The sequence below is a fragment of the Brachionichthys hirsutus genome, unplaced genomic scaffold, assembly GCF_040956055.1.
Source record: "Brachionichthys hirsutus isolate HB-005 unplaced genomic scaffold, CSIRO-AGI_Bhir_v1 contig_790, whole genome shotgun sequence".
Lineage (NCBI taxonomy): Eukaryota > Metazoa > Chordata > Actinopteri > Lophiiformes > Brachionichthyidae > Brachionichthys > Brachionichthys hirsutus.
The window spans coordinates 221401-235000 of record NW_027180324.1 but is presented as its reverse complement, the minus strand read 5'-3'; the positions used below and the strand labels follow the sequence as shown (position 1 = coordinate 235000).

Below are 13600 nucleotides of genomic sequence, written 5' to 3'. Positions count from 1 at the left end.
TTTCATATTTGGCGATTATTTCTTTCTTCAGTTCAACAGTTGTTCTCGCTGCTTTCCTCTTTCCTTCTCCAGCAGTTTTTCTGCTGCCTTTCTTTGGATCCATGATTAAGGGCTAAAGAGAACAAAGCAAAAAAATACGACACGAAGCAAAAGAGTTCTGCTATGCAGGTCGACTCAAACTGAGGTAGACGCCGCCGTCGTTCGCGTTTCTTTGCTCCGCCTCCACTCCGGTTCCACTCCGGTTCCAACTCGACTTCCGAAGCATTTTAAACTTTTTGGGTTGAAAACCGAGTCGTCCGAGAACCGAGGTTCCACGCTTTGGACTTGCCTTCTTTTTGCTGAGGTTTCAGAACATGAATAGAGGTTTGTTCTGCACCGCTTGGCAAAGGAGCAAAGATTGATGCATGACATTTAACAGACTGAGTTTTGTGGTAGAAGGAAAACAATTGTGTGTGTGTGTGTTATTTGTGTTTGCTTGTGTGTGTTATGTATGATTGATGAGAACGGGAGCAGCTATTGTTGCAGAATCTGGTGAATGACTTGCCCCCAGTCCCCCCACCCCACATTCCCATCCTGCTTCAGTCCTCTTCCTCACTGTTTGTCTTTGTGTGTCCTCCAGAAAGGGAAGATGAAAGAGGCTGCCCAGAGATACCAGTACGCCCTGAGGAAGTTTCCCCGAGAAGGCTTCGGAGATGACCTGAAGGCTTTTAAAGACCTGAGGGTCTCTCTGTACCTCAACCTCTCCCGCTGTCGCAGAAAAACCAATGTAAGACACTCCCTTCCTTCATGAAGAATAGAAAGAGTTCTCATTGGTTTAGAGTGGTATCAACAGAAACATAAATCTGTGAAAGCGGCTGCATCATGTGTTCAGATTGCAGCAGGAACAGACTGTTAGCTTTCCGATGCTAAGGGAGCCATGCTACGCGTGGACTCGCTCTTATTGTGGATAGAAACTTCAGATCCAGCCTGTCTTTCTGTCGCTAAAAAAGAACTTTCAAACAAAAGGAAAGGGTTTTAAAATTCTGCAATATTTCTGTAGAAAAACTCAAACAAGGTTTTTCCCACATGACTAAATGTACTACTATAAAGTAGTACTACAGTACTACTGTAGGGAACCAGATGTTGATGTGATTACATGCCGCAGGCTGCAAACACATTACTGCAGGTCTGTCTGTGTGTGTTTCTACAGTAACACAAGGGAAGCCCCTCAGCTGTTTCTTAGTTTGGAAATGCTTTATGGGAACAACAGAACACAAGGATGAAAAAAGTGCAGGCTCACCGAATATTTTCCTCCTTTTGTAGGATTTTGGAATGGCTGAGGAGTTTGCAACAAAAGCACTGGAGCTGAAGCCCAAGTCCTACGAGGCCTACTATGCCCGAGCGAGAGCGAAAAGAAGCAGCAGGTAAACTATCCGCTAAATTTCTGACCAGCTTCTATGGCTGTTTGTTATTGTTGTTGTTCTCATATGTTTGGATCTGACGACTCCGTGTCTCACATCACTTCCAGGCAGTTTATGGCAGCCCTGGCTGACCTGCACGAAGCGGCCAAGCTGTGCCCGAATAACAGGGAAATCCGTCGCCTGCTGGTCCGCGTGGAGGACGAGTGCAAACAGATGCAGCGCGCCCAGGCTAAAGGGGGCCTGGCTGGGGCTGCAGCGGCTTGCTACCAGATGTCAGGAAGCCACGAGTCTGACCCAGAGCAAGATGAAGGGCAGCTAGACGCTTCTGAGCACAGTCGAACCAGGAGCATGGAAGGGCAAAGAGACATCTTAGAAGAGGAGGAGGAGGAAGAAGAGGAGCAGGAGGAGGCCGTGTTACACGACAGGAAGGCTGAAGCCTGCTGGACGCAGAACAGGTACTCTTATAATAGATTCTTACCCTCTGAGCCCAGCAGCAGCAACGTGGGACGTCAGAGTCAGTCCCCCAGCTCACCGCCAGCTTCCAGCAAGCCTCCCCCCCACCGCTACCCTCGGGAACACCGGGAAGCACTGGCCCAACAGGGATCGGTCCTTCAGCCGACAAAGCAGGCTCAGATCGTGAAGACCAACCAGCATATGAGCTCCATGGGGTGCCGTGCAGCAGGGGCCAAGTCTCAGTACGCCCCCTCCAGTCCTTTGCCAAGCCGGCACATGTCCAGCATGCTGAAGCCCGGCCCAGGCATCGACATCAGTCCCCTCCCTGTCCCCGCCGATGGGTCTGTATACGCAAACCGCGTGTCGCCGGCGGCTGCCTCCACCTCTACGGGTCACAGCTTTGAAATCGAGAGCGTCCACTCCTCGCAGGCTTGCTATTTATCCTGCAGCAGCTCCAAGGGTCTGGGGCAAGAGCGCTCATCTGCCCAGGCTGCGTCCTCCCCGAATGGGTTAGCCTGCTCTGGTCCAGGAACCCAAGAGAACCAGCCTGACCCAGCAAAGGAAGGCCCCCAGGGAGGAGGCAGCACCAGCAGCATGCGAGTGTCCAGCTCCACCAGCAGCCTGGCATCCAGCAGCAGTTTGTCAGACAGCGGCAAACTTGGGCCTGATGTCCGGACCAAGATCTCCGACAAAGCAAAGCAGGTCGATTACAAGCCCAGACCCTTCATGGGCGTAACCGACAAGACGGCACGCTTCCAGCAGCCAGCTCCACCACAGCAGCACCAGATACTGCCGAGTCATCAGAGCAGCCGGAGCTGCTGGCTGAACCAGCCGGCAAAGGGCATCGATTGTGAACAGCCTTATGCCAAAACCTTGAGCACGTACCAGGAGCAGCACAAGCCTCCACCGCCTCAAGCTGCCATGGCAACAAGTAGTTTACAGAACGGTATGTACAGCAAGGAATTCACCGAGAAGTTCTGCCAGGCCGTCAACTGTTACAAAGAGTCCAAGCCAGCACTGGCGATGCCACATGCGTTCATGGACAGTAAGCCCAAGCAGCCTGGCCTGACCCGGGAGAAGAGCCCCGCCCTCCATGTCACCTCAATGAAACCAAAGCGGTCCTTTATAGAGTCCAACGTTTAGAGACGCTCTCGTACGGCGTGAGAGGGAGCTTCAGACCGACCACTGAACGTAGGAACGTCTCACACTTTGGCCTTGGAAGAAGAAGAATGTGCAAGCAGCCCGTTTCCTGTGTACAGTCAGACAGCAGGCAGCCCGTTTCCTGTGTACAGTCAGACAGCAGGCAGCCCGTTTCCTGTGTACAGTCAGACAGCAGGCAGCCCGTTTCCTGTGTACAGTCAGACAGCAGGCAGCCCGTTTCCTGTGTACAGTCAGACAGCAGGCGGCCCGTTTCCTGTGTACAGTCAGACAGCAGGCAGCCCGTTTCCTGTGTACAGTCAGACAGCAGGCGGCCTGTTTCCTGTGTACAGTCAGACCACAGGCGGCCTGTTTCCTGTGTACAGTCAGACCACAGGCAGCCTGTTTCCTGTGTACAGTCAGACAGCAGGCAGCCCGTTTCCTGTGTACAGTCAGACCACAGGCAGCCCGTTTCCTGTGTACAGTCAGACCACAGGCAGCCCGTTTCCTGTGTACAGTCAGACCACAGGCAGCCCGTTTCCTGTGTACAGTCAGACCACAGGCGGCCTGTTTCCTGTGTACAGTCAGACAGCAGGCGGCCTGTTTCCTGTGTACAGTCAGACAGCAGGCGGCCTGTTTCCTGTGTAGTCAGACCACAGGCAGCCCGTTTCCTGTGTACAGTCAGACCACAGGCGGCCTGTTTCCTGTGTACAGTCAGACAGCAGGCGGCCTGTTTCCTGTGTAGTCAGACCACAGGCGGCCTGTTTTTTGTGTAGTCAGACCACAGGCGGCCTGTTTCCTGTGTACAGTCAGACCACAGGCGGCCTGTTTCCTGTGTACAGTCAGACCACAGGCGGCCTGTTTCCTGTGTACAGTCAGACAGCAGGCGGCCTGTTTCTCCTCCCAGCCTGTTTCCTGTGTAGTCAGACAGCAGGCAGCCTGTTTTTCCTCCCAGCCTGTTTCCTGTGTACAGTCAGACCACAGGCGGCCTGTTTCTCCTGCCAGCCTGTTGCTCGTGGCCGTCGGCTGCTCTGACACGGCAACATGTCCCCCGTCTTTCAGCCAAGCTGGAGACATCGCACTGAAAGACGTAACGGACTCGTCTTGTACGGTCTTCATTAATGACAGTAGTAAGCACTTTATACACGCTCCGGCCGCTCCAGTGCTTAAAGAACATACTTGGTTATAGCATAATGTAATTACAGTTTGGAGAGGTTTCAGGGCGTCCATGGTGCCGAGCGAGGAGGATGAGGAAGATAACGTCCTCAACGAAGGTGTGACAAATGTTTAGGACTTCGTATATTTTACGAAGGATGTTGTGTATATAATATAAATATGTACTCTTCCATCTTTTCAGTGAAGGTCTATGTTAAGTGTGCTGCCGAGTTCAGAATGCAGAAAGCCGTTCAGATGGTGTTAAAGGTTCTAAAGAGGAGTTTGTACATTCTATAAGTCACCAGTAACATTCAGCTTGTTGTTGCTGTCTAGTTTAATTTATTTACGGTGCCAATGGCTTGGTTAATTGTAAAAGCAATATATTTTATATAGTTATTTTTGCACAGCTACTAAGACATTTTATGATTCTCAATAACGTTGCGTTTAGGTGCATGCTATAATTGCAGTTTATATTAAGAGTTTAAAAAAAAAAGTCTATAAAAACAGAAATGGTTTTGTGGCCCAACGCCATCAGCTCTATTTTACTATGTACGTTAAATGCAACTGTTGCCATGGTTTCAGTATTGTGAGCTTTATTAGCTGTGATCACATACTGTAATATAACATTACTGCCACCAGGGGAGACAGAAATAAAGACCCACTGAGGACAAACAAACCGGATCTGCTGAGTTTCTTCTTAAACATTTTAATCGTCACATGAACAGAGCTGTAAACGGTCGACATTAGACTGAGAAGCTTTCACTGATCGGCGGCCATCGGGAACACAAATAGAAATTACAGGATGATGACGACAAAAAAACATTGATATTAAAATCACATTTACCCAATAAGATAAATCTGATTGTGATACTGTGATGTGATTGAACAGCCTCAATGTTTCCTTAATGTAAATCTTGCATTACATCTGATGTATAATTTGTTCTCACATTACAGGTATAATATAAGATCATCTCTGAGCTGTGGAATCTGGGCAAAGACATTTCCTCAGATACTTAAATTCAGGATAATATTCTTTCATTCTCTTCTTGAAGTCTGAGGTTTGTTCTTGTAAAATCACCACTTTATTTTATAAATATAGTTTCATTTATTATAGATTCTTTTTCCATTTGTCAGAAAAATACTGTGTTATTCACTTCAATTCAAAAGTTATCTTCAATGCACGAGACTTCTTTAGCTGAAGGAAAGCCTTTTTGGAATGTTGCACATTGCCATAAACACAAAAAGCTCAGCGATTTGTTTCATTCCTAACGAACTCTGCATTAGTAAACGGAAGTGTCATTTTATATTTTACTAATCAGGACTTAACCACATACCAGTTGACGGATTTTCGGATGTCAGTGCCCCGAGCGAACCCGTTTAAAGACGGAATGACTAAAATGAGCTGAGATCTACTGGTTTGACCTCCAGCGTGAGATGGCCATCTTCAGAGCTCTGTTGGGGGTCAGAAGCGTCATCGCCAGAGGCAGATTTGTCATCGGACTGCTCTTGTTTTTGCCCCTGATCCAGCTCTCGATGGAGACGCGCTCGTAGGAATACCCATCTGTGGGGTAGACGTATAGACATCTTAGATGATGCTGGTGCTGGAGAGAATGATTCGGGTTTGGGTTTTAACCTGCAGCGATGACCGGATCCTTCATCAGCTCTCTGCTGATTGGACACAGGAACTCGTCCGGTGCCTCCGAGCAGCTCGGCTCCGTCTTCAGGGCATCGACTCTCCTCAGGAGACGACCGCGGAGGCCAAGAGACGCTGAGCAGCCGTCACAATATTCAGACTCCACGTTAAACAACTCAGACGTGTATGTGTTCACGTTCATCCACTCTGGTATCAGTGATGCAACCGCTGGATGAGCTCAGACACAACTCTGGTGTCTCTGCCCTGGAGACTTTGGTTCAGCCTTAGAACTTGTCTTTATCTGCTGTTTTTATTCTCCAGTACAATAGAGAGGATACTCTCTGTTCACTCAGCTGCAGGGCTCTGCCCTCTGAACATGTCGTCAGCTGCAACAAAGGCTGTTCGATGCACAGATATGCATAAAGTGGAGGAGCAGGTCAGACAGACGTGAATGAGAACAGCTGCAGTGACATCGTCTGTCCTGCATTCATAAACTCTTAGGAGATAATTCCAACTTGTCACACTCCATCACCTTCGCCCTCCTCTTATGGCTTTAAAAATGAGCAAATACTAAAATATCTGTTTGAGTCTCATACAACAACAAGCCTTCCATCACATTTTAATGGTTGAGATGATTATAGCAGATGTGATTTTCCTTTCTGGCTGAAGGGAAGGCAGTGAGAGCGATCTCAGTAATGAACCCTCCAACAGAAACTTTCTGTCAAAACCTCTTTCTTACGTAAAATCAGTTTTTTTTTAAAATCCAAGTATGTCTCCAAAAGATGCATGATAATAAAAGCAAACTTATTTTTGCTCTTACAGTTTTTCTAAATTGTTAAAACATTAAACCCTATTGTCTGAACCAAATGCTCCGTTGCCGGGACCCACTGACTGAATCCGTCACTCTCTTGGCACTCTTCACCCGTTTAGACACAACTTGTCAACACATTTTCATTACGATGCACCTGTGGTGCATAATGGTGGCGAAGGTCAAACACAATCAAAGCACTGCCGTCACTGGTTGAACACAACGACTCAAAATTGATCACACTTGTGCCTAATGATGTGAGGGGCCATGAAGCCAGTTCAGAGAGTCCTGCTCTGTGAGGAAATACAATGGATCGAAGTCTGAGAGGAGGTCAGCAAAAACAAAGAACAGAAGATACCTGAGGAATTCAATTCTATTCTATTTATATAGCGGCAGATCACAACAGAAAGTCATCTCAAGGCACTTTAGAGGAGTAGAGGGAAAGACAGAACCCAACTTGACCCACAAGAGCAAGCACTTTGGCAACAGAGGCAAGGAAAGACTTCCCTTTAACAGGCAGAAACCTTGGACAGAACCTAAGACTCATGGTGGATGGTGCCTTCAGATAACTTTCCATTTTGATCTGGCGCTATATAAATAAACAATTTAAAAGTTAATCGGAGTTTATGTGTATTTTTAACAGACTTTTAAATCTGTAAATGGAGTTTTCAATGTTGAGATGAAATATTTTTCACCATTCTGGATCCGATCCAGATGGAATTCTGTGGTGAGTTAGAGGCCCCCACCCTACATGACCGTGTGAAATTCCATAAACATCGTCAATAATCAACCGAGATATTGAGGAACAAATATTGAAGCTCCATCGACTGCAATGTTAATGAACATTTCAAAGCGATCCAGAATCCAGGAGCTCTTCTGGATCACCATCAACATGAAATCAACTGTTCCTGGTAACATTCCCATCATTTTCTGAAAATTTCATCCAGATCCGTCTAAAACATATTTAGCTATCATGCTAACAGATGGACGGACAGACAGACAAACGCCGGCGATTACGTAGCCTCCGCCTCGCCTCGCCGGAGGTAATAAACTAATCGTAAATAGAACAACTGCACTTGTTTCGGGCTCATGATTTTCATAAGTTCCCCTTGGACGTTAGAATGTTCACTTTACATTTAGATTGATAATTTGATGAGACGCCACAACAAAACTGCAGAATGAGGTTGTCTCCACGGAGATGCACCGAATTATATCTGAGAGGAACTTATTTTTTTCCTTATTCAAAGATTCATGAATATTTCATCAAGCGAAGTTCACTGGAATCTAATTTATTGAGTGTGTGTCTATGCAACATGCACATATTTGCATAAACTGCAAGCATGGCTGAGTTATTTGTTGAACAGCGCAGAAAGGACAGGAAACGTGCCGATCTGCCAGTCCGCCTGTTCTCATTCTGTGGTAATGATGAGAACCGTTCTCCATACAGAACACGGAAAACAGACGCTCGGGGTCGGACATGCGTCGCATCAAGGAGCAGCAGGAAGTGGGATTTACTGTCAATTCCTTTACTGCTGTTATATTACATCATATACGAGGAATGCCACTGGCTGCTTTAAGACTCTGATCCAAAGAGTGACTCGATTATACTCAGCAAAGCGAACCCAAAAAGGTCAAACTCCAACATGGGTTATTGTTACACAATATAATGAGATGATACCAGCAGGGAGGATAAAAACCAGGAAGACTTGGATTAATAAACTAAATACAATTATTCACTGAGGTTTTCAGTGCAACATGGATTATCAGATTTTTTTCTCTCATTATTTAAAGGAATAAAATAAAGGAAACGTAAACATTGAGGTGCTTCGTAAAGAAACACGAGATGCTACTGGCACAAACAAAGATTAACACTAGTTTGGCACGACTGTTTATCAAAGTCTGTTGAGCAGCTTTTATTCTGTTGTGCACCATTTTAGCTGATTTTCCACCATTAGTATCTTTTCATGTCACTTTCCAAGTCTTGTGCTTTGCTAAGAGGTAATAAACAGATAAAGTACGAAAAATACAAACAAGTAACTCAATGTGGAAATCATTATTCTATCCGTTCAGCTCCATTCACTCTTTCGTTTAGGACTGTCCTGCAGGAGATTCTGGTTTAGGCTGCGTGACGAAGGGCTGAGTCGCATTATCACACCAACACTGGTTACAAATTAAACTGACTCATTAAAGTTAAAGTGTGAATGGACAAGGGACAATGTTGAGGACAAATCGCTGGTCTCGGTTTAGGAAATGAAGAGTAATGGTATTTTATCTTTTAAAGACAGACTCAATCTATTTGGTCTCATTTTTCAGCAGCTTCTTATTTTGTTCACACGACAGAGCATGCAGCATGAACACCAGACAAACAAAAACACAAGGGCTTTCGACAGCATGCTACATGCTACAAGCTACAGCACCGACTACACAAAGATATCTTCAGTAGATTAAAACATGACATTTCTGACTCCTGACATAAAACAGCTCAAAGATCAACTGAAGATTCCTGAGTGTGAGTGATGCGTTTATTCACCTTGGCACACGGCGTCTCTTAGATCAGCTGCTGCAGGGAAAAAACATAAAAGAGAATGATTGAAAGGTATGAAAAGAAAGAAATGGAAAGATTAAAGGAACAGGCACACAGAGAGGAGGAGGAGGAAGAGGAGGAAGAGGATTAAAACCACGGAGCTTTAAGAGCTGCTCTCATGAAGCTTCCCGGCCTCCAGACGTCTGATGATTACCTCTTCATTAAGCATTCCAAATGTTTTCCTTGGAATTGGGTTGGGACGTTTTGAGAGGATTCACCTCCATAACAGCAGCTCTCTTAGGCTCAGCGCTAGTTTACGCCGCTGCACCAATAAACATCAATCACAATTCCAAAACACTCCATTGGGAGGCTTTGGTTCTAAATGGCTTCTGGGCTTTGAACCGCCGCTAACAATGCGTTTAAAAAGAGGAGCAATCGCTTATTCTCCGGCGCCGACCGCAACAATTCCCGAAATATTTACCAGCTGTGCCGACTCCGTCTTGCATTCTCCACACATTTACAGTTCTATCCGTGGAGCCAGTTGCAATCCACGGCATGTTGGGAGAAAGAGCGACAGCAGTCACATACCTGCAGGGATGAAGAGGAGCAGAAATGCGAAGGCAGTAAACAAAAACTGGCACAAGTCAGGTTCCCGCTACCCTGATAAATACAAGACGAAATTAAGGGAAAAGTCCAGTCTTAAATCCTTTCAGGCACTTCACAGCACTCTGCTGGTGTCCGTCTGCGGTTCCACTTCAATGGCCGACTGGAAAGTGGAGCTGGAGAATACGCTGCCAGTTCTTACTAATCAAGCGCCGGGACTCCTCCTCTGCCGTTTGCCTGACAGCTGCAGAGACGGCATCTCAGCGGGGGGTCGGGTCAGTTTACCTGTCGTGCTGCTTCAACGTGTCACGCAGGGTCCCAGAGTGCTGTAAGCAGACGCGGACAAAACGGGAACCTTTATTTTCTAGAGTGTCACACTCAACTAAAGCAAAGCTTGAATAAACATTTATTAGTGCTTGACTTACCGCGTCATAAATCGCAACACTTTTATCCATTGAACTGTTGAATCATTTGAGGATAAAACAAGTCAGTCTCATTTGCATAATATGCATGTGAATTAGCATCAGAGAATAATGGAAAATAACGAAAATGGATTTGTGTCAAACAAACAACCACAAATGTGTCTCCCGAAAGCAGAACACAGATTTAGACAGAACACTTTTAGACAACCCTCCTGTGGCAAAAGGCAAAAGACTGAAAGACGCAGGACTTCAAACACAAAGGACGGAATAATTAAACCGGATTTGTAGGAAATTAACAGGTAATTTAAAAGGACAATAATGTGACTTCTTCTCCCAAACAGGAGCCTGCGAGACAAAAAGAGTTGCCAGAAGCAGGAGGTGATAATTAATGCTGCTCACATAGGAGGAGGCAGGAGGAGGTGTTCTGTGCGTCTTACCCTGAGAGGAGCAGCTCTCCATCAGCTGAGAAGGCACAGCACAGAACTGGAGCTGATTGGCTGGTGAGAGTGTGAAGAAGCCTCATGACACAGGCTGGGAATCAAACACCAGGAAATGGCCGTTCACAAGAGAACAGAGACTTTCTGGGGTCAATTTGTCCATCAATCAGCAAATGTAGACCTGAATGCATGGATGGCTGCTGTAAAACGACCCTCCGAGGGACAAGTCAATGGAAGTGAAGTGAAGACAGTCATTGAACTGCCCGACTTGTTATAATCCTGAGACGCTCTCAGCGTGACGTAAACGCTGGAGTCTCGAGCTGCGCTTCATTGTGGCGTTTCCACGCGCTACGGGGGGGCTAATATGTTATTCACATGCATACTCAGGATTTAATATCAAAGAAGAGTATAATGGGGTTCGGGGACAATGTTTTAATGAATGCTTTAAACATCAACATAAAACAAATGTGATCGAGAGACATTAACATGAACTGCTGGGTGGAAGAGAGCGGGAGGTGCCAGCTCTCAAAGAGACCGAGAATAAACTCTGAAAACAGGAACCAGCTCAGATCAGGAGGCAAGGACAGAAAATAGATGCATGCAGAGATTCAGACTTCCAAATGCCCATTAGCTTCTCTGAATCGAGAACTGACTTCCTTTCTCATTATAAAGTGAAGGCGATGGATGCAATCCTCTTTAAAAAAGATGATAAAGGCAAGCGTATATGAAAAACGCTGCTTTAAGGAAATGAAACGAGGACCGACATTGTCCTGCGTCCTTCAACAAGCAGCTCGGAGACGACTAATCCCCACGGGGTGCAGCGGGTCAGCACGTGGAGCACGTCCCATTCTCCCCAGAAACTGCTGTTACCACGGTAACGCATCTTAGGCACTAACAACATGACATGCTCACACACCAACTGTATGAAGGCAACAGGACCTGCAAGCATACATGAAACATCCTCGTTCTGCCGTCGGCGTCGTATCCGAGCGGCTGATCCCTCCAGCGATCCATCATCAATGAGATTATTCCTCACACTAATAGAACGCCTTTATTCTGCAGAGAGTCAGTCAGCAGGTTCTGTCTCTCACACACTGACCTACCTGCTCCTCCATGCTGGGAAACAATCCATACTTTAAGATGGCTGTCCTGGCCACAGGAGGCGAGTCGAAACTCCACACAGCTGCCGTCTGCAGAACAGAGACAGAGACATCCTCCTCTGAATGCGTGTGAAACATGGGAGGCACGGAAACGGCACGTCTGGACAAGAGTCGGACCAAAGACGGATAATTATGATTCAATGGCAGAATGATGAATGACGTGCCAGTGATGCTGATAACAGGAGCTGTTGTCACAAATTAAAGGATTCGTTCTCCTTGAATCAGAATAGATTGTTGGAAAATGTTTCATCGCTGATGAAGAAACAACTCCAAAGACAAATGTCCAGTGATTCGTGTGATCCATTGATGATATCTCCATTTCTCCAACTTATTTTCATTATCAGTCTGTAAATCCACAAACTTTTTAAAGATTAGAATTATTTCATTCAAGAAGGTCATAAAATATAAAAGGAAAAACTAAATTCTGATCCCATGTCTCAAATTGTTTTTGCTGTTTGCACCCCCAAAAACACCAATTGTCTAGAATTTAACTTGCCAATTAATAATCTGAGTAATAAAACAAAAACCATTCCTGATTAGCAGCAAACGACTGAGACTCTAATATGTTGATGTTCGAGGGAAAACGCAAAAGCCAACGTGTCAAAGCATCACAATCAAACTGTCTGCATGTCCAGCCCGAGGAAAACATGAATAAGTGGAAACTCACCAACGTCAAACTGGCGTGCGAAGCTGCAGCAGGTGACTCCCAGGTCGTGGGCGTCCTTCTCGGCGTGCAGGAGGTTAACATCTGTATCCCAGAGGCGGAGATCTCCACCGCTGCAGCCGCTCACAAACATCTGGCTGCAGGGAGAGAAGCTGCAGGCCACGATGCTGGCCTCGCCGGCGGCGCTGCACCTGTAAACACACGGGAGCTTTACGACTCATGACCCGGAGGACTGGGAATATGCTAATTATGTAGAAAAGCTGCACCTCGGCTTTATTAAAAAGTCATTTTAATGACAAGGAGGAGGTTTTTATACATCTATAACTGCCATCTATTCACGTTTGATGCAGCAGTACCTGTGCAGTGTCCGACAGGAGGCGCTCCAGAGCGCCACGGAGCCGTCGCTGGCTCCAGCCAGGAGGAACGAGGAGTCCGGCGCGAACGCGCAGACCCGGAGCGCGCTGCGCTGCGGGTGCTCCAGCGTCGCCACCACCGCTCCGGTCTCCGAGCTCCACAGGATGGCGCGTCCGTCCGCGGAGCAGCTGAGCAGGACGCCGCCGCTCGGGCTGAAGCAGCAGCAACGGACTCCGTAGCCGTGACCGGAGAGGGGGGAGAACGGGAGCTGCGAGAAGTCCGCTGCGCGGTACACCCGGATGGTTTTATCACCGGAGGCGGTGGCGAGGAGAGACGGGGAGAAGGCGCAGCAGCTCACCTCGTCGGAGTGGTGCGCCAGGGTGGCGGCGTGCGACGCCATAATCATAAAAGAACCGAAATAAATGCTGGGAAAAGGTTCCTCGCAAGGTGGCGCGGAACGTCCGGAATCAGGGCGCCGAGAGAAAACGAGAGAAAACGAGCGAAAACGAGAGAAAACGAGCGAAAACGAGCTGCAGTTCGGCAGCGGCGCTTCCGGTCCAGCTCAGCTGTAAAGTTCGTTTTATCAGTCACGTGACGCCAATTTATCGAGAGCTGCACAAAGGTCATAGAAGAAGCGACAGAATGAACGTTTCCGAAATGTGACTGCGTTACTTTATTGTCTTTAAATTAATGGTAAATATTATTTGGGTAAAGGAGTTAGAAGTTCGACTTCGGTGGAGTGAACATGTTCGACATAAAATAAATTACCAGCGTTACTTCCTGTTCGTTACAGAATTCACCTCGACCCAGATCGACTCCAAATGTCAGTGATTTGTTTTTAACATGCGCC

General features: G+C 46.8%; 2 protein-coding genes across 2 annotated transcripts in view; one reads left to right on the top strand and one right to left on the bottom strand.

Annotated features, from left to right (window-relative positions):
* The window catches only part of LOC137912750 (protein TANC1-like), an 87485-nt gene extending 84489 nt beyond the window's left edge, over positions 1-2996 (top strand). Inside the window, exons 24-26 of the mRNA XM_068756886.1 lie at positions 620-766; positions 1303-1403; positions 1508-2996. Coding sequence (XP_068612987.1) covers positions 620-766; positions 1303-1403; positions 1508-2996 — 1737 coding nt within the window. The remainder of the gene's footprint in view (positions 1-619; positions 767-1302; positions 1404-1507) is intronic.
* A 3794-nt stretch (positions 2997-6790) lies between these two features.
* On the bottom strand, positions 6791-13150 carry LOC137912755 (WD repeat, SAM and U-box domain-containing protein 1-like). Its single transcript, XM_068756892.1, has 9 exons — positions 12753-13150; positions 12400-12587; positions 11676-11762; positions 10573-10666; positions 10139-10172; positions 9999-10039; positions 9592-9698; positions 9117-9146; positions 6791-6879 (listed from the first exon to the last, which is right to left on the bottom strand). The coding sequence occupies exons 1-9, from the start codon at positions 13148-13150 to the stop codon at positions 6836-6838; spliced, it is 1023 nt and encodes a 340-aa protein (XP_068612993.1). The 3' UTR covers positions 6791-6835.
* Between the last annotated feature and the right edge of the window lie 450 nt (positions 13151-13600).